The 20,659-nt window shown below is 44.6% G+C and overlaps 1 protein-coding gene across 4 annotated transcripts in view; it reads right to left on the bottom strand.

Moving 5' to 3' along the window:
• Positions 1-2,021: 2,021 nt before the first annotated feature.
• Positions 2,022-20,659, bottom strand: part of LRGUK (leucine rich repeats and guanylate kinase domain containing) — a 40,465-nt gene continuing 21,827 nt past the window's right edge. The window contains exons 13-21 of one of the 4 annotated variants that reach the window (XM_048302405.1): positions 19,830-19,943; positions 17,541-17,742; positions 16,995-17,102; positions 13,918-14,075; positions 10,979-11,034; positions 7,816-7,926; positions 5,714-5,761; positions 3,131-3,192; positions 2,022-2,800 (exon numbers count right to left, since the gene is read on the bottom strand). In XM_048302405.1, coding sequence (XP_048158362.1) covers positions 2,649-2,800; positions 3,131-3,192; positions 5,714-5,761; positions 7,816-7,926; positions 10,979-11,034; positions 13,918-14,075; positions 16,995-17,102; positions 17,541-17,742; positions 19,830-19,943 — 1,011 coding nt within the window. In that variant the 3' untranslated portion in view covers positions 2,022-2,648. Of the gene's footprint in view, positions 2,801-3,130; positions 3,295-5,713; positions 5,762-7,815; positions 7,927-10,978; positions 11,035-12,073; positions 12,432-13,917; positions 14,076-16,994; positions 17,103-17,540; positions 17,743-19,829; positions 19,944-20,659 lie in introns of those variants that run through there. The other 3 variants (XM_048302404.1, XM_048302406.1, XM_048302407.1) reach the window with 3 other exon arrangements.

Genomic DNA, 20,659 nt, shown 5'->3' with positions numbered 1-20,659 from the left:
AACATCAACATGTGAGGTTCTGCCAAAAGACTCAAATCCTCCAGTCAGAATTTGAGGTTCTCCAAAAAACTTCAAATCCTCAAAACAGCAGAATGTGAGGTTCTGCCAAAAGACTCAAATTCTTGGATCAGAATTTGACATTTTCCAAAAAGACTGAAGTCCTTAAATCATCAGAATTTGAGGTTCTCCAAAAAGACTCAAATCCTCCAGTCAGAATCTGAGGTTCTCCAAAAAAACATTCAAATCCTCAAACAGCAGAATTTGAGGTTCTTCAAAAAACTTTAAATCCTCTGTAAAATTCCAGGCTCAGTTTGAGCATGACCAACTTAAGGTGATCCAAACACCCTTCCCTGCCCATAAAAACAGAATTCCCTGAAAAAATCTGGGAAATGGAATGTAAATATTCCCTGTCTACAATCCAGCAGCAATTCTGCCTTCAACCTCAGCCAGATGTTCCACGCTTCAGGATGCAGGAAAGGGCAGCGTAATCCAGATGTTTTGGGAAGGAATTTGGGTTTGGAATTGGATCCGGAGTCTGGGAAGGAAGCACTGGAGAGGGAACAGCGGAGAAGCTGAGGGAGGGAAGGCAAAAAACCCATAATTTGTTGAGTTGACTTGAGGAAGTTCAGCCTCTCCCTGGTGCTTCTAAAATCCCATTTCCTATTTCCATGCAAGGCCTGGATTCCCTGGCCCACGTGTGGGATCTCACACGTGGAAGTTTGGGAAGCTCAGGGCTCAAGAACTGATTGTAAAATAGGAGATTCTTTTCCACCATCGTTACCTGAGACAAATGCAAGTGAGCCCCGGCTCACAGAAAACAAATCATTTCTTTTTCCAGCTGGGAAATAGGAGGAATATTTATCCTTCTCCTGTATCCTCAGCTCTGTAAAATCCGAATGAAGATACAATTCCTGCACTGGAAAGTTGAAAATTTAAGGCTTTTCCTGTAAATAGGAGAAGATTGAATTGCTGACGTCGCTCAAGAGGCTCAAGGGTCTTGCAGGATTCTGGACTCCAAGCTGAGGAAATTCGGGGAATAAACTTGGGTTGGTTTGTTTTCTGCAAGAGGGAGTAAATATTCCAAGAGGGGATGAATGGGGAAGTGGTCTTGGCTGGGAGAACTGGACAGGGATGGAAGCAAAAGGAAAAAGAGATTGACATGGCTGGAATGCTGCATCCAGGGCTGCATCCAACAGCAGCAGGACGTGGAGCAAATCCAGAGGAGGCCCTGGAGCTGCTCCCAGGGCTGGAGCCCCTCTGCTCTGTACCAGGCTGGGAGAGCTGGGGGTGCTCACCTGGAGAGGAGAAGGATGCAGGGAGAGCTGAGAGCCCCTTGCAGGGCCTAAAGGGGCTCCAGGAGAGCTGCAGAGGGACTGGGGCCAAGGCCTGGAGGGCCAGGAGCCAGGGAATGGCTTCCCAGTGCCAGAGGGCAGGGCTGGATGGGAGATTGGGAATTGGGAATTGCTGGCTGGGAGGGTGGGCAGGGGCTGGAATGGAATTCTCAGAGCAGCTGGGGCTGCCCCTGGATCCCTGGCAGTGCCCAAGGCCAGGCTGGACATTGGGGCTTGGAGCAGCCTGGGACAGTGGGAGGTGTCCCTGGACGCTGGATGATCTTTAAGGTCCCTTCTAACCCAAACCGTTCCAGGATTCCATGGTTTGCTGCAGGATTTTGGGTGGGTTTTCAGTCCAGTCCAACCCCCACCTCACTGAACTGGATCCTTGGAAGAGCTGCTGATCTTCAGCTTGAGGATCCAGCCAGCTGCTCCATGGGAAGTGCTTCCTAAAAAGCTTTGGAATGTAAGGCTCCCTGAATCTCAATTAACTCACCCTGAGCTGCTTCATTCAGTCCATCCTATTCAATCAACAAATCCCTTGGCCACAAGGGACACTTTGGGCTCTTCCGTGGCTCCAAACTGGGACAAAATCCCATTTTCTGTGCAGGCAAAGGGCTCTGAGGAGGAACCTGCTCAGGGAAAAGGGCTCTGGAAGTAGAAGGCAATGAAAATTAATCAGGAGAAACATTAATTTGAGAGTTTTATTGTCTTGTCAAAACCCAAATCTTCACTCACTTCTTACCCCTTCAGCTGGTTCTCAATAATTATTCTCATTTTTGCTGATGACTCCTCGCTAGGTTGTTTAAATCCACTTTCAAATCAAATAATTGTGACTCAGCCACATTTTATTTCAAAAAAACCACCCCCAACTCTGAGCTGGTTTTCACTCCCAATTTCCCTCTGAACATTTCACAAAATCCCTTTTCTAAATAATTCACCAGTCCCACAACACAGACAATATTATCAGAAGCCCTGGTGCTTCCACACCTCAATTAAATCCATAATATAGGAGGGGAAGGAAGTGAGAAATTAATGGAAGATACAATCCTGTGGTTGGCAGGAAAAAAATCTCCACCATTTCCCAGCTGAGAGTGCCCAGGGAAATAACTTCTGCCTTTGGGAAATAGAGAAATTCCTTTTTAATAAAGTTATAAATAAATAACTTTTTTTTTTTTCTTTTTTGGTCCTTTTGGAGAGTTAATCAGAAATGGATTCAGCAATAATATTTGATAGATTTTGCTTTGTTGAAGAGAAAGAGATGAAAAGCAGGGTGAGAAAGAGTCAGCATGACAAAAATCGGGATACAAGTGACCATCAGGAGTTGGTGCTTTTCCGTCCAGCTGGGATCGGAGGCAGGACAGCTTTGGAGTGGGAGCCTGGCTGGGTTTGGAGCTGAGGCTCAGCAGAAGAACCCAACTTGGCCTTGCTGGATTTCCTCTGGAGGTTCTCACCAGGTGCTTCAGCGCCTGCAGGAATCATGGAGAAGGGAAGAGGGTTTAGTCCGATAAAAAGTCAAAATTTACCACAGATTTCCAGAGGTTTTGGGGGAATATCTCGACCTCATCCATGTGGGTGAGGAACTTTTTGCCTCAGCAGTCACTGGGGTTTTTTGATATTAATTTGGAATGCTGGAGTGGGAATTAATTAATTAATTTGGAATGCTAGATGGGGCTTGGAGCAACCTGGGATGGTGGAAATTGTCCCTACCCATGGCAGGAGGTGGCACTGGATGATTTTTAAGGTCCCTCCCAACCCAAACCATCCTGGTTCTGTAATACCATGAAAATCACTCCAACCTTTCGATGTGTCCACTCCTTTTCCAGCTCCTCCTGGCTCCTGGTGCTCAGCTTTGGCGTCTCTGGGGAGGTGAATTGGAGAAAGGGGAACCTGAGTCCACAGACTTTCAGTAAGAACTGCATCAGCTGGGACAAAAAGGTGGCCCTTGTAAGTCCCAAATTCCCTGGAGCAGAGGGGGGAAAAGATTCCTGGTTGAGAACAGGAATAAAAAAGGAGATGGATCACGTCTGACAGAGTTATTGGTGGTGCAGGCACACAGCTCAGCTGAGAGAGTGGGAAATAAATCCCCATCCCACAGAGCCTGTTCCCAATCCTCCAAGAACTTCTGGAGTTTGCAAAGACAACAACCACACCTCTCAATTTTCATTTGATTCATTTGATTTCATTTGGTTTAATTTGATTTCATTTGATTACTGATTTCATGAAGCAGGAGCAATGAAGAGGTTCAGCAGCTCCAGGTGGGAGATGAGGATTGGAGCTCCCCTGTTTCCAAACCTGTGGAGCAGCACTGCAGGAAAGGATTCCGAGTAAATAAAAGAGGAATTGCTGGAATTGTGTTTCCGGTGTTCCCAGGGCCAACATAAACCTGGAGTAGCCAGTGAGTAGTGCCCTGGGTGCTACTCTGAGCAGTTGTATCTTGAAAATCCAAAGCCAAAACCTGAGTGCTCGGAGGCCCTGCCAGGGATAACGACCACGCCAGAGCTTGCTCTGATAAAAGCTTCCCATTTCCATCCAGATATCATCAATTTATTCCAAGAAAAAGCAAGGAAAAGGCCTGGATTGATATTGGATTTCTCTGGCAACGCTTCTGACACTCCAGAATGTCTCTGGTCTAGGTGAGAGAGGCCAGCTCAGAGATTTAGGAGTTACAAATGTATAGATTTATCAGTCTGGGAGGGAGTTCAGTGATTATCCGCCCTGACCCTATCCATGGTGCAGAAATCCAAGCGAATTCCATCCCTGTCCTTCTTGCAAGGAGCATTTTAGCTCGTGGGAACGAATTACAGAGGGAAGAAGTGTTTCAGTGGTGGCTGAATAAATCCATACCCCAGGAAGAAGGGATCAGGAACAGTGGGATAAAAGTCTGGTACTTCCAGGAGAAACAGGGAATTTTTTGTTGCCAGAGGTAGTGTGGAAGTCTTTGAGAATTTTGTCACTGGGAGAGGAATATTTTATCAAGGGAAAGGAATATTTCATCCCACAGGACTTCACGGTGTCAAAATCCAGCATCCAGCAGTGTTCAGCCCAAGTATTCCCTGCCCTTCTCCTGGGCTGTCCCTTCTCTGAGGGCAGAAGGTCAGGAAAACTGTGGGAGATCATTTCCAGAGGGAAGGTTTTCCTGGTCCGAGTGGCACCAGAAATGTGCAATTTAATGAAGGTTTCTGGTCAAACTACTCCATGACTTGTAAAAGTCGTAAAAACCTTCTAGAATTATGCCAGAATGTCAAAAACATGGGGGAAAACTGGAGCTTAGGGGGTCTGTGCCATGGGGGTGTCCAAGGTGTTTAGAAAGGAATGAGAGGCTCCCTCTCCTTCCTGCTTTTTTCCCTGGAAATGAGTTTGGATAATGTGTGTTCAGTCCTGCCCTGAAAATCTCAGCACAGAGAATTATTAGAGGTGAAGCAGCCAAAATTTGAAGTTTTCCCTTTAGTAAAATTTCCCCATCAGAAACGTGGGAAAGAAATGAAAAATGGGAAGAAGAAAAAAAAAAGAAAAAAAAAGGGAAAGGAAAAGGGGAGGGGAAAAGGAAAAAGATAAGAAAGAGAAAAGAAAGGAAAGGAAGAGAAAGGAAGAGAAAGGAAGGGAAGAGAAAAATAAAAAGAAAAAACAGAAATGAAATAAAAAGAAATAAAAAAAAGAAAAAGGGAAAAGAAGAGAGAAAAGAAGAGAGAAAAGAAGAGAGAAAAGAAGAGAGAAAAGAAGAGAGAAAGGAAAGGAAAAGGAGTAATAAAAAACCCCTTTACAGACAAAAGTGAGCAGTGAAATAGAGCAGACAGGGCCCTAAAGAATTTATCACTTACTTTGAAGGACAGTTGTAGGATATTTTGCCCTGCAGGGATAAATTGGTTAAACCTGGGAGTGAAAACGAATGGAAGCTCAGGCCAAAAAAATCCGCATTTCCATCTGTGGGAGAGCTCAAAAATCTCTGGAAACTGGTGTGGAATCAGGAAAAAACAAATTACCATGGGTTACTTCCAAGGAGAAGACCAGAGCTGTGGTCTTAGCAGTGAAATTAGAAACTGTCCTGCTGAAAGCTGCAGGTCAGAGGGGAGATGTCCAACCAAAACCTTGAATTTTTACTTGATTAAATTTAATTAGGTTTCTTTTAATTGCAGAGCAGAAGCAACAGAACAACGGCAGGACCCGATTCCAAGAAGTGGGAATGACCTGAGCAATGGTGATGCTGTTCCCACACAGCTGAAGGTGTCTATTTTTTTACATAAAAATTGCCAGATTGGACAAGCAATGCAAAAAATTTGGGGTTGGATTTGGTAATCTTGGAGGTGTTTTCCAGCCTTAATGATTTTATGGTTGGATTAATCGCTGATGTTGGAAAATGTCATTTCCTTCATTGGCTATACCTGGAGCTCAACATGTTCGGCTTGATGGCTTTTTTAAATTTACACTTTCTTCCATCCCAAGTGTTGGAAGCATAAAATTGGAGAGAAAGAAGAAGAAAAGATTAAACCACTTCAATATTTTTTAAAAAAATCCTTACAGGCTGGACCGGAATATTTCAGAAATGGGGGATTTTTCTCCCCAACATTTCAGCTGCTTCTCTACAAGAGCATTTCCATCAATCACACCTTTAATCCAATTTTTTCCCTGAATTTTCCGTATTTCCTTTATGAATTTGCTGCAAGGCCCAGGAAATGACTCAGATGAGCAGTTTGCTTTTCTTTCTCCCCTCATGGTTGTTTCTCCTCTCTGTTATTAAGGGTGCTAAATGCAAACACTGCTCGAGTCACAACACCCAAATGTGCTGCGGTGGAAATCCAGATTTCATCCCATCTGCCACGGGGGAGACCTTCCCAACTTCACACTTCCAGGTCCTGCCTCTCGCTGAGGGCAGATGATGCAGAATCCCTCAGCAGCTCATTCCACACCCAGTTCCACTCAGGAGCTGCCTCTGCTCCCCCCTCAGCACAAATTCTCGGGATAAATGGATCTGCAGAGGCCTCCAGCTCCAGCCTTTTTCCAGGGTGTTAATTAAGCACTTGGAATTACAGTGGCAGGTTGTACATCCCATCCAGGGAAGTGGCTGGGATTTAAAGGGAATTCTGAGGGGTTTTCTCAGCAAGGTGAGCTAAAGAGTTCTGCTTCGAGATGAAGGGAATGAGTTGAGATCTTATAAAGATGTTGAGCCTCTCTCATGTGGCTTAATGTGGAAAGCACCTCATTATTTCATGGGATTATTATTCCATGGTGGTTTTTAAAGGATGTGAGAATATGTCGGTGCAAATCCATGGGATGGTGTGTTTAGATAGAGCAGGAATGGTGCCTTGGTTTGGATGGAATGAGAACAAGGAATCAGGCCTGGGATTGAGCCCCTAATCCAATTCTTCCCTGTGAGGGTGAGGAGGGGCTGGGCTGGAATTCCCAGAGCAGCTGTGGCTGCCCCTGGATCCCTGGAAGTGTCCAAGGCCAGGCTGGACACTGGGGCTTGGAGCAGCCTGGGACAGTGGAAGTGTCAATGCCCATGGAACTGGATGGGCTTTAAGGCCTTTCCAACCCAAACCGTTCTAGAATTCCATGGAATTCCACTTTACCAACAGCCACAGGGCACAGAGTGTGGCTGATTCTGAGATGAAGCTTTCAGATGAGCTTTGTGGTCATTCCAAAGAGCCTGGCTGAAGACACAGCCCTAATTCCTGCTGTGGGAGTGGGATCTGGCCTGCTCTGCTTCCCTAGGCCGTGCCATCAGAGCATGAGGTGACAGCAGATGGCCAAGAGAGGGGGGAAAATGGGATTATCCAGGAAAAAAGGCCAAAGTGTCCCTGGTCACAGCCAGAGCTCAGATCTCCTCCTGGAACAGGAGCAGCAGAGGAAGCCATGGACTCCTTGTGAGGGGCGATGACAGAGCCACAGACTCACTTGGGAGCTGAAGGCCTAAAACCAGCGAAGATCTCTCTTCAGATCTTCTCCTCTCTACAAGGAGAGAGGATTTGAGGAGGAAACATCTTCAAATGTTGAAACGACACAGGAGGTGTCCCCTGTTTGGCTGTGGAGCAAATAACTGAGGGTGGTCGTCACCCAGGGGCAGAGAGGCTGCACGAGACACGAGGCTGAGGGGGTGAGGAAGGTAAAGGCAACACAGAGCTCAGCACCTGGTGGAATTTAAAGACAGGGATTTCCAGATCATGATAACACCCAAATGCCACTCAGCAGGAACTGTGGTAAATTCATTTTAAAACTAATTTATCACTCAAATTAATCACTCAAAACCAATTTTATCACTCAAATTCTGGTTTTCTATGCCTGGACCAAGTTTCTTTCAGCATCTTTTTCCCTTCAAATATCCCCTGGAAAGAAAGCTCTTGAAAATCCCTTCCTGTGGGTGTGAATTATGGCAAAAAGAAACCATTCCTATCCATAACTTTAGTTTTATGCTGCAGCACCACGTGTTTCATCAGGCTGCTGATGGTTTAGGATTAACCTTCATCCCACCCTGAACTGAGCTCACCTGGTCTCTGGCATAGTCAGGTGAAAGTTCTGGTTCCTGGCATCTGAGGACAGAGGTGGCCTTGGTTTCAGGAGCTGCTGATGGGAACTCTTGGATTCAGCATCCAAATCCCTGAAATGATCCAAAAACGAAAGTTCTGGTCACACATAGAAAACAAAGCAACTTGCTCAGAGAGAGAGATATTTTTATTTAACACACCCCAAATAATGTGAGATTAATCCCACCCCTTGTGGATAACGCCCAAGATGAGGAGTTTGTTTTAGGACAACTAAAAACCAAAATTCTGGCAAATTTGCGTGGAGACCGCCTCATTCCCAGACTCAAACCAGAGTTAAACCCAAGAGAAGCACCACTGAGGGTGTCAAAATGAGAGAAGCCCTTAATGAAATGCTGAGCCAAAAGAGATCTTCGAGGTCTTTTCCCCACCTTAATGATGCCCTATATCTGTGATTCTGAAAAATTAAATTAATTAAAACCACGGAGGCAGTCCACTGAAATCAGTCAGAGCAAACCAGCGAACACTGCCCGGCAATGAGACATCAAAATGACTTTAATTACACCTGCACACAGCCAGAAGCAAAGAATAAAGAAGCCAAGCTTGCAGCTTCAATTTGGATTTAAGGATCTAAATGTATGCAGATAACCCTGCAGGGTTGCCATAAATAAAAGAAGTTGGATTCTTGTGTGACACAGCCTCAGATTTTCTGCCAGACTCAGGGAAACTGAGCAATCCATTCCTGTTCGGATTCAAATGTGTAATGAGGAGATTCATCTTTTAATATGTCCTGATGCACGAGAAAGGCAAAGTTTTAAGTACTTTAGGAACTTACTGGCTATTTTTGGCAGCAGTTTTAGATATTTCATAGGATTTTGATTTATTTTTAATTGGAATAGGGTTTTATGGCCTCTACCAGTTCTGGTCACAGCCAGGTATGTCCCAGCATGATTCCAGCACAAATGGGTTTTCAGGGAGGGAGGAAATTTGATTTGGGTGAAGAAAATCCTCTGTTTATTTGGGAAAACCTGACCTGCAGCTCCATCCATTCATCCCAAGGCTGCTGGCACTGGAGCCAAGGAAGGGCAGGGGTGGGTGAGCCAGCACTGCCACTGATGAAATACTAAAATTACTGAATTCTTTCTCATTTCATGACCAAAGAATGCCTGGATTTAAAAAAAAAAAAAAAAAAATAAAAAAAAAAATCTGCTTTGCACTGATAGCTCTTTTCAAGCAGAGGAATCAGGATCCAAATCCTCAAATAAAACACTGCTCAGAACACTGATACCGATAAAATCTGGCCTAACACCTAAAAGAATCTTCCATTGTGGAAACTTTTAGCTGACCAAAATGGTATTTCTGTGTGCTAAAAATACACAGACTCCTTGACCTGTAGAATTCATGAGTTTGGTCTTTTGAAATGATAATCTCCTTTTTAACAGTACTTGGTTTGTGTTGCTTCAGGTCTCCTGCAAAGCCCTCGGAGTGAAGTTTTCTGGTATTTCCCCCAAATAATTTGAAATTAATCAGCTTTAATCAACTTTATTCTCTTCATCTGCCCCACGGAATGGTTTGGGTGGGAAGGGACCTTAAAAAGCATCTTGTCCCATGGGCAGGGACACCTTCCCCCATCCCAGGGTGCTCCAAACCCTGTCCAACCTGGCCTTGGACACTGCCAGGGATGGTTCCATAATTCCATATCCAGAGAAAGATCCAGCAAATCCTAGGGGAGTTTTCCAAGGTGAAACCTCTCTCTGAAACTTGACTTAAATCTGATTTAATTCTACTTAATTCTTGATTTGATTTAAACAAAAACACTCCAAAGCATAGCCAGGCACCAACGATGGATGTGGCTCCCTGATTTTCTGCTAATTCCTGCTGCATTCCAGGATTCAGATTCTCCCTCAGAATTCCAAGTATTTTATAACATTTCTGTTCATGGTGCCTCTGGACACAATTCCTGGAGGGAATGAGAGTTGTCTGCTCTTGCCTCCCATTCCCACCTGTCCCTCAGGGCCGGATTTCCTCAGGAAATGCTGATTTGGGCTGACAGGATTTTCTCTCACCTGCCCCAGAGCTTAACTCCAAAATCAGCTTCCCAGGAATGAAAATTGTGGAATAAAGGGAGCAAAAAGCAATGACTTAAAGCAAACTGAGACGAGGAGTTCATGCTGCAAACCAAACCCCAAACCTCCAGCAAAAGAAAATACTGATTGCCATTTTTATTTTCTCATTTCAAAATGATCTAAAATGGATTTATCAACTACTTAAAAACCCATTTCTTTAAGTAAAGATTTGCAAAATGCATCTGCCTATAAGCTTGAACCACTGGTTTTCTAAAGACAGTTTAATTCTGGAGTGTTTTTAATTTTCTTTTGATTTTTAGACTGAATCTCCAGACTCTGCCATTGGAATAATTCTCACCAACACACCTGGCATGTGGAACTGGTGACTGCAATGAGCTGAACTTTTCTATTCCTTCTGCTGCTTTAAATTCCACCACTGCGAGTTTCTCCATGGCAGGCAGGAAAAGAGTTTGGATTAGGAAGGTTTACACCAGGGGAAGGCAGGAGAGCCACCAAAGATCAATGAAAGAAGATCTCTTGAGATTTATAGAGTTTTGACCCATTTTTGCAGGTCTCTGACCATGAGGAAGAAGAGAAAGAGAGGCAGTCAGGATAAAATATTTTTTAAAATTTTTAAAAATCTAAAAATATTTTTAAAAAAAATAATAAAAAAGAAATTAAGAAGTGGAATCAGCTTTAGAAATCCTCTTTAAACAGAGATATCCACTGCAGCAAAAAACCTCGTGTTGAGCACTGCTGTGGCCTTCCATCACTAATTATTAGTGCTAAAAAACCACAGCAGACACCGTGAGCTGCCAGAAAAATGCTCCTTTTTTCTTCTCTCAGAGAAACTTGCAATAATGTCATCATTTTAGACAAGTTACTACATTTTCAGTGTTCATTTGGGGATTGCTGCACTCCCAAAAGCCAAGGGGTTGTGATTTATTCGTTAGGACTCGATTGAAAAAGGAGAGTTCTCTGTGAGATTTGCAACCCCTGACAGTTTCTGATCACTCATCCCTCAGAGCAGTGGGGAAGACACCCTAAAGAGGCATTTTTGAGTGCATTCCAAAGGAATTTAGCTGGAATTATTCCAGGTTACCTGTGGAAAAGAGCCTGACGTGCTGCAGAACAACGTCTTTGGAGAGAGGCTTCTTCCTGGGGAAGAAAAATGACCAACTTTACACAGCAATTTAAAATTATTTGTGGGGATTGAAATAGCTGGGATCCTCCTTTCCCTTGCTAGGATTCCAGAGGGTTTGCATTTAGATATCCTGGGAAAACAGCAGAGCTGGATTAGAACGAACGAGGTGCTGGGTGGGGTTTGCTCATCTACATAAATCACAGAGTTTGGTCTGAAATATTTTTGGCTTGGAATGATGAAGATTTTCATCTCCAGTGAAGCTTTATTTCTTCATAGGAATCCAAAAATGTCCACAAGTCCCTGACAGGAGGGGGCAGCCGGGGGGGTCGGGCTCTGCTCCCAGGGAACAGGGACAGGAGAGAGGGAACGGCCTCAGGCTGGGCCAGGGGAGGGGCAGGGTGGATTTTAGGGAAAATTTCTTCATGGAAAAGTCTGTCAAGCATTGGAACAGCTTCCCATGGCGGTGGTGGAGCCACCAAACCTGGAAATGTTGGAAAAATGTGAGGATGTGGCACTTGGGGGCCATGGTTTAGTGGTGACCATGAACTCGATGATCTTGGAGGTCTTTCCAACCTTAATTTGGTGAAAGAAGGAATTACCTGGAGCAAGTTTGAGTGAGTTAAAATGACTTTGCACCATGAGATCTTGGCAGAGTGGGAAATGTGCAGTTTGAAGGGTGTGTTAATTACGGTGGGCTGTAGGACGATGCAATTTGTCAGGTCAGACAAACCCAGCACCACGGTGAGCTGAAAAAATGCAAATTACAAAGGAACCTTATTAAATCCTGCTTTGTTATCAGCTGATAGGCACTGATAGTTATCAGTTTAATGGCTACATCGTGGCTGTAGGAGAGGTATTTTGTCATGGTCTGAGACAGAGCCCAGTTAATCTGCTCAGTGTTCACGTCAGAATCGTGAATTCCTTCACTGTTTAGCCCAAGTTAGGCTCTGCTCGGATGCTCACTGAGCTTGGTTTGAATTTCATTTTCTTTTGTTAAATATAGCATTCTGACCTTTATTTATTCCCCCCCCCCCCCCCCGGGGTGGATTACAGGTGCAGAACCTTTCTGTCCTTACCTTTTATAATTAATTACAGCCAGAGAAAATTAGGGCAGGGCTGGGCTGCTCACAAGGGAGGAGGCTGCAAGGAATCAGATTCTTATTTTGCTCATGGATAATTCACACGAATTTCTTCTTCCTTTTTTAATTGCAGCTCTCCAGGAAGGGAGGGGAGTGTGGTTACTGCAGTGCCAGGACATTACTGAGGTGACAAAATCATTTACGGTCCCAAATGTAACAGCTGAGCCAAAATTTGGCTTTAAGGCTGCAGATTCTATTTTTCTCATTCAGTATGGTCTAAGAGGCATCTGGGTTTCCCCTGGAATGTTGACACTTCTGCTGACACTGGAAAGCTTTTGGAAAAAGAGAATGAAAACTCAGAGCAGTAAATAACACAAAGGTATTCCTGGGAAAGGAGAATAATAAGAAAAAGAGCTTTGTGGCCACAAAATGAGTGAAACCTGAGGTAAATGATGGCCTCCTCCACCCTAAACCACTTCTCCTCGCTTTCACAAAATGTAAACTTTGGAAATAAAAGTTAAAAATAATAGGAATTGCTGGGGTAGGAGTGATGGCAGAGTGTCACCAAGGCAGGAAATATTTCGGCTTCTCCCTCACCTTAAACTGACAAAGTTTGGATGAAAATGAACAATGCTGCTGGCAGTTTGTGAATTTTGCACTTGAAAAGAGGGATTTCATCTCAGAAAACCGAAAGGTGGGAGTCTCCCTGTTTGTATCACCCATTCCTCAGTCATAACTTTTCCCACACCATTTTTAAAGCCTGGCAAAGAGGGGGGCAGGGGTTGTTCCTCCATCCCCAGCACGGATTTGAAACATCAGAGGAGTTATAAATCCACAGGGAAAGAAGGGAATTGCCCAGCAAGTGGTGCCTGCCAAGCCATCCCTCATCGTAATGACATCATCACCCTGCAATGGAACACAGTTTACAGCTTTCATTTTTCTTTTCCTCTTTCTGCTGTTGTTGTCCTCAAAAAGGAGCATCAGCCACATCTGCCTGCAAGGAGAGGGGATGTCCTAGAGGAAAGGACTATTTAGGAGCAGAGGAAAAAAAAAGGAAGAGGGAGGAAGCTGGAGTTTCCAGAGATTATTTGAAATCCTTGTTGATTGAAACAGCAAAAGCAGGTGAAAAAATGTGCTTAAATTTGATCCCTGGCAGTTATTGCTGGAATAAAACTGGGAAGGCCTCGGTTGGATGAGTTTTCCACTGCCATGGGATGGCATTCATAGGGAATCCTCGTGCTCCTATGAACTGCATCCAGCTATTCCCATGGAATAGGACAACTCCATGTCATTGTGGAGAACTGAGAGATGAAATTCAGCTCCTTCCACCAGTACACGAGTGGATGAAATCCATTAGGATCCATGGATTTATTCTGGTGTAAAACTGAGCTGAAAATACAAGTGGTGTTCTTCTCTGAGTTTAGCTGCCTCAATCCCAGGGGAATGGAGTGATAGGACAAAGGGGGATGGCCTTAAGCTGAAAGAGGGAAGGCTTGGATGGGATATTGGGAAGGAATTCTTCCCTGTGAGGGTGGGGAGGCCCTGGTGAGGCCTGGTGTGGACTCTCCATCCTGGGAAGTGTCCAAGGCCAGGTTGGACAGGGCTTGGAGCAGCCTGGGATAGTGGAAGGTGTCCCTGCCATGGCAGGGGTGGCACTGGATGATCTTTAAGGTCCCTTCCCACCCAAACCATTCCATGATTCTGGGGACCTGGGAAATATTGCTGAAATCAAAGTGGGACGGAGAACAGGAGTCAAACAGGAGAAAGAAAGGTTTGGCTACAACTCCTCATTTCTAAGTTCCAGGAACTGCTCCTTACCATGGAGCCTGGGGGTGCATTCAGCACGTCCAGGAGGTCTCTGGGATAGCGTTTGGCAGAAGGCTCCAAGAAGTCACCGACTGATGGAGACCAAGTGGGTGCAGGAATTCTTCTGCCAGGGGACAACTTTTGCTCTGGGAAGAGCTTAGTTCTGGAACCTGGGGTGGAAAAGACAATCCTCAGTAAAAATATTCGGAACACAAGCAGGAAGGAACAGTCATTTTCCATCCCTGGAAGTGTCCAAGGCCAGCTTGGATGGGGCTTGGAGCAGCTTGGGATAAGTGGAAGGTGGCCCTGCCCATGGTGCTCCACACAACTTAGTTTTTAAAACCAAAATGATTTCGAGTTATTCAAATTATTTCAAATTTTGGGGGAAAAAAAAAATCCATAAACTGGGATATATCCTGTCTATAAAATCATATCTAAATATGAAATGAAGCCATAGAAATAATCTTATAAATAGTGCTACTTGTCCTTCTTCCCGCTGAGGCCTCTGGCACCAGTTTTCCAGGGAAATTGTGGATTCCCCATCCCTGGAAGTGCCCAAGGCCAGGTTGGAGCAACCTGGGATAGTGCAAGGTGTCGGGGTTGGAACTGAATGTGCTTTTAATTCCCTCCCAACCCAGATCATTCCATGATTTTAAGTGTCAAATCACTGAATCCCATGGATAAAAGCTGCCAATGCAAGTACAAAACATTATCAGCTCCAAAACCTGCTCTACTTCTGCTATTAAAAGTTTTTTTAAATAACTTCTATTTTCTAGAAAATCTATTTTCTTGCAGTATTTTTTTCACTCTGTACACCAGCAAAAGATCTTGCCCAGCAGTTCATTAAAAAAGAAAAAAAAGAATTATAAACCTCTCACAATCTCCCACAACCAGTCTTCCCCCTGCTCCAACCTCACTAAAAGTGTCCCTGTTAAAGACAACCTTGGGGCGAGTTTTGTAAAATAAATTATTTCCCACAGTCCACGAGAAGAAAGGATCTCTAGAAATAGGATAGTTAGACTTATTTAAACACCTATAAATGGGGCTCTAAATGAATTTAACGGTGTGCAGTAAATTTAAAAGTTACTTTATGAGCAGAATTACCAAAATCTTGCAGTGTTAATGACATTTCTGTAGGGAGAAGTCACTCACTGAAAGAACTCAGAGCAGCTGAGGAATAAAAAGTCCTTTAGAGGAGCTTCAGATACTTAAATCTATCTTCAAAAATACCAGGATTATATAAAAACCTTTTCTTTTTAATCTTCCTCCTTTTTTCTCTTTTCCTGGTCATCTCTGTAGGGTTTGGTGGGGTTTTGTTGCCTTCGAGACAAAACATCCCCAGAGTTTTTAAGGCAGGAAAATACAATATGATAGCAAATAAGGCAAGGAAATCATCTTTTTCACCTCAGATAAAACATGGGAGTTGTGGAAATTAAAATAAAATCTACCTAATTTAAGGCTAAATAAGATTTTTCAGAAAAGTCCTCACTGCTGAAGCTCTGAGAAGCCACAACGTGTGCAGGAGCTTTTCCTGTGTCCACTGGGAAATGAATATTATTAATTCTTCCAGGATACAAAATTACTTGAAATTATGAACTGATGAATATTGCAGCATCCTTTATTAAAATTTTCAGACATTTTGCCCTTTTTTCAGCTACTTTTATTTGCAGCCTTCCTGAGCCACACAGGCTGTGGATATTGGCTGTGTGGTCCTTAGGAGAATGATTCTCCACCCTGTTCCAATGGATCTGAAATGGAACCAACATCCATAAACCATGGGAATCCTGGAGTCAAAGGGAAGAGTTCATAGGAATGAGTTGCTTTTTAATTCATCTTGCACATCCTCTTTTTACCATAATGTCTTTTTGTTTGGTTTCTTTTGTTTTTTCCCAGTAAAGTTCTCCCTCCCTTTCCCTCCTGGAGCTGATTCTATGGCTCTAGGATCAGGGAATTGATCTGTCTGAAAGTTTTGGGGAGTTTTGGGGTTTATTTTTGCTGTGTTAATGTGGGAATCCATATGGGGAGGGTCTGAGGGCGCTTGGTGTGTTCAGCCTGGAGAGGAGGAGGCTGAGAGGAGACTCATCGGGGTCTCTCCAACCTCTGCTCCCTGGGACAGGGACAGGAACTGGCTGGAGCTGTGCCAGGGGAGGTTTAGGCTGGATTTTAGGACAGGTTCTTCCCTCAGAGGATGGTGGGGCACTGAATGGGCGCATTCCCAAGGCTGCTCCAGGAGTGTTTGGACACCGCTCCCAGAGATGCACAGGCTGGGATTGTTGGGGTGTCTGTGAAGGGACAGGAGTTGGACTGGATGATCCTTGTGGGTCCAACTCAGGAATTCCATGAAATTTTGGGTGGAACCATTCCCTGGCCCAAGTTACACACAACTGCACAAGCAGGAATGAGAACAAGCACTGGGATCAGCTGGAAGTGGCCACGAGGCTCCAGCCTCAGCCATTCCGGCGCTAAAAGGCTTCTTTTAAACACACCACAGATCGTTTGGGATCAGTGGCTCACCCCAAAAGCACTTGGAGTGGATTTTTAAGTTGTCTTCTCATCTTCCTATCCTGGTTTTCCTGCTTATCCTGGGGAAAAGAGTCAAGTGAAGTCCTGGTGCCATCCCAGTTTCTTGTTGCTCGAGTTTGGGAGGCACAAAGTTCAGCCATGGGCACCCCTCACTCAGGATTTATCTGGAATGGGGGATCCAGAACCTAAAATCATCCTCAGAGGAGTCAGGAACTCCATGCAGAGCCCAAATCCATCCTCAGAGGAGTCAGAAAACTCCATGCAGAGCCCAAATCCATCCTCAGGAGGGTCAGGAACTCCATCCAGAGCCCAAATCCATTCTCAGAAGGGTCAGGCACTCACTCTTTTCATATTATTGCCTCAGGGCACCCTCAGGGATGTAAAGCACTTGGGAAGATCTCCATGACAGATCCAGATTGCAGCGAGGAATCAGCCTGGGAGAGCCACTGCACAGAAGCTCGAGGAGGTTTCAGGTCTCCCAGGCTGCATCATTTACAGATTTCAACTCTTTTAACAACAAATAGGAATATTCTGCTGATAAAACCAGTAGTTGCCAGCCACAGTACCTGCCCTGCTGTTGATGTCCTGAGTGCTGTCAAAAATCCCAGGTGGCTTCAAGCCCAGGTTGACCTCCACAAGGAGGCTCAGCTCTGCGAATGCCTCATCCAGCTCATCTGCACAGAGGGAAATGCATTTCATGGCACAGAGAGAAAAGAAACGGAATAAAACCCAACTTTCCGTCAGCGCAAAGACACAAATCACACGAGTTTGACACAGCAATACATTTTTAACTTGTCCAGCTCGTCTCTTGGAGAGAAAAAACCTTCACCTTCATAACCAGCACATTCAAGAAAAGCTCAAGTTCAGGCTCTGCACTCACCTAAATCTTTTCCTATCGGCTTCTTTCGTTAGGGCCATATTTAAATTGTGAGCTCTGTATGCCACGTGGACAAACTTGCACTATCTCACACCACAGCGCTCTGTGAACCCCCAAAAATCACCTCTACACACTGTGATTTGTGAGAATGAACTAGAGAAGGATTCTTGTCTACCACCTGCCATCTTCAACTCCTAATTATCCCAAAGGAAATCCCATCCAGCAATTAACTCACCCGTGTTGATGACTGCATCGAAGTATCCAGGGAGATCCTGGTTTATCTGGAGGTACATGTCCACTCTGGACACTGCCTCTTCAATCTCTGGCCTGCTGAACAATCCTGTCCTCCTCAGATGTTGCTCATATTTTCCTTTGTCCTTTGGTACCAACAGGATGTACTTGGGTTTAAAGTAGGTTTTTTTCAAGCTACGAACACCCTTGAAAATGGAGCAGAAAACCAAGGAGTTCTCGTGAAACTGAGCGTTTGTTGAACTTGCAGCTGAGTTTTTTCTCTGTGTTTATCCCGAATTATTGGTTGGAAGTTGCTCTGCAGGCATTGGTGGCTCCAAGAGCCAAGGGGAAGCACTGCAAACGTTTAATCCAACACGGAAGTGAGGGTCAGACTCGTAGCAGCCTCTCTGACTCCAAGTGTAGGCTCAGCAAGATTTTAACTTTTAAAATTGGTGTCAGTCTCTTTTATGAGCCCGACATGCTCTAGATTAAAGGCAACGAACAGCTCTAAATTTTCAGTCTCAGCCCACGGCCCACAATTAAAATTCCTTTTAATAGTGCTAAATCACTTTTGTTACGAGCCCTGCAGCAGATAATGGACTCGGCACCTTCTACCCCCACCCATAACTCACCATTATTGTTTCTCAGAGCCCTCAGCGATACAAAACTCTGCATAATTCCTGTGTGATCTAAAAACTTCCGTGACAAAGGGGTTTTAGCTGCCTGTCCACGAGAGCAGCTTTGGTAATTCCCAGGAAAAGTTACGGTCGGTGCCTGTAGAGCTGGATTAAGCTCCTCATGAATAAACACCACGTTCCATTAAGTTCCTTCTCCTAAATTATTTGATAACACATCTGCTTGGGTGAGGAATTGACAGCTTGAAAAGGCACCCCAGTCCATCATATTTAATCTCCTATTTTTCTTGCCTTGTAAATTTAAGGGCTGCCTGGCAAGACAACGAACACACCCTGTGCCTATCAGTGGAGACCGAGGGTGATTCACAGTTCTGTCAAAACTGAGGGGAAAAAGGAGATGGAGCTACCCAGAGATGAAGTTATTAATTTGCTCTTTAATATCAGCTGAGCCACAGGCACTTAAAAGCTGCATTGCAGCACTAAATTGTTGCTCATTTGAGCAAGGAGCCGCTGTTGTGTGGTTTGTACATTTACGTGCAAGCCAGCGGATGTGCAGGGATTTATTTTGGGCCCAAACTCCTCGTGAGCGCCAAGGTACTCAGCTGAAAATTGGGGTTTTTTTGATCACTGGTTTCCCAAACAAAATTATCGTCCTGTCATTCATGACATTTAGTGTCAGGTTTTGATCAGGGTGCTCAGCTTAGGGATCCTGTGTTAGCACTGCAGTCTCCTGCATTTCTTTTTATCCCTGTTGTTTCAGTCAGTGCCACATTCCAGGCACTCTGTGGAGTCTCCCATTTTGGAATCTGCCCTGGCTAGAGCTCATTTTGAAGGAATAATTTGGATGGAAACGCAGCAAGTCTTTCCTTTTTGTCACCTCACCTCGCTAGTAAAGGTTTATCTAAGAGAATGAGGAGCATGATTAGAAAATTAGCTAAAAATGAGAAGTATAATTAGAAAATTAGCTAAAACCTTCAGCTTTTGGGGTTCCAAGAGATGGGTTTTGACACTTTGTAGCTCAGTTTCCTAGCATGGCCCAGATTCTGAGATTCTTCCACTGGTGCACGTGCACCTGAGAAATCTCAGCGAGGGAAAAGCACCCCCTCAAAAAAATTGCGTTTTTTAATAGTTCTGCCCCAAATATCGCCTCAGAGCTGCACAAACCCTCTGTGGCTTCATCAGCAAAGGTGAAACAGGTTTTTAGGGGTGGAACTGGTCCTGCTGTAGGGTGGAGATGGGTGGGAAGCTCATGGCTGGAAAGCTGAGGGTGCTGGAATGGGAAGTGCTGGGGGTGCTGTGGGGAGATGAGGCTGCTGAAGGTTGAAAAAATAGGCCAGAAATTTAAAACTGAGAAAAAAAATAAACCAACAGAGGGACCCTTCTGACTAAACCAAGGTTGGAAAAGCCCTCTAAGACCATTCCCCCAGCACTGCCAAGGCCACCACTGCCCCACATCCCCAAGTGCCACATCCTCGAGTTTCTTGAACACTTCCAGGGATGGGGACTCCACCACTGCCTGTTCCAATCCTTTACCACCCTTTCCAGGAAAAAATTTTCTCAATATCCAACCTGACCCTCCCCTGGAACAACCTGAGGCTGTTCCCTCTCACCCTGTCCCACATCCCATGAAGAAATGGTCACGCACAGGTGATCCTCACCTCTATTTCCAAGTGGATGCAGGTAGCCAGCCCCTCCCTGGCAATGGATTCCACGGTGTCTCTTCCCAGTCCATAGCAGTGGCCACTGTATTTGTAGGTTGCCAGGAACTTTCCCTGAAATTCAGAACAAGGATAATGCCAAAGGAAATGTTTCCAGGGAAACAACTTCCTTAAATGAGTGAATCACTCTGGATTTCTTTGTTTTCTCTCCCTACGAAGTTTCTTCCCATTTAAATCAGCATTACTGAGGGCAGCAAGAGCCCAAAATTAACAGAGAAGGGCACCCAGAGCTGGGCTTGTTCATGGATAATCAAATTCCAGGATCCTGAGAACCAAGTGCTGACAACATTCCTGGGTTATTCCTTCCCACTGCAAAGGAAAATCCAAAGCCAGGGGCATCCTTCTGGTGATTTTACATCAAACCATGTAAAAAATAGGAGATTCCAAGGGCCAGGCCATGGGAAACAGGAGATTCCATGGAAAAGGAAGGACTGCAACACATCTGGCAAGGAGAATGTGGAATTGGCTGAGGCATTTCGAAGTTCAAACCTGAAAACTGCAGCCCTGGAGAGATGGAAGCAGATTATTTTATAATAATTATAAAAATTATTATAAAGCTTTTAAAATGAAACCCCTTGATTATTGCTATCATTAAGGGCCAGATCAGTTGTTTCAGATTCTGCTGGCTCCCCCCTTTGTATAAATACAAATAATGGGCTCTGCTGTGGCTTTTCAAGGCAAGGTTTTATTGCAGGCAGCAAAAGGCATCAAAAAGAGCAGCTGGAGGCAGAAAACCTCCAGAGAAACTCCACTCCTTTAGGGGGGATTTG

Source organism: Corvus hawaiiensis, chromosome 4 (assembly GCF_020740725.1).
Source record: "Corvus hawaiiensis isolate bCorHaw1 chromosome 4, bCorHaw1.pri.cur, whole genome shotgun sequence".
In the NCBI taxonomy this organism is placed as follows: Eukaryota; Metazoa; Chordata; class Aves; order Passeriformes; family Corvidae; genus Corvus; species Corvus hawaiiensis.
This window is presented reverse-complemented; position numbering and strand designations above follow the sequence as displayed.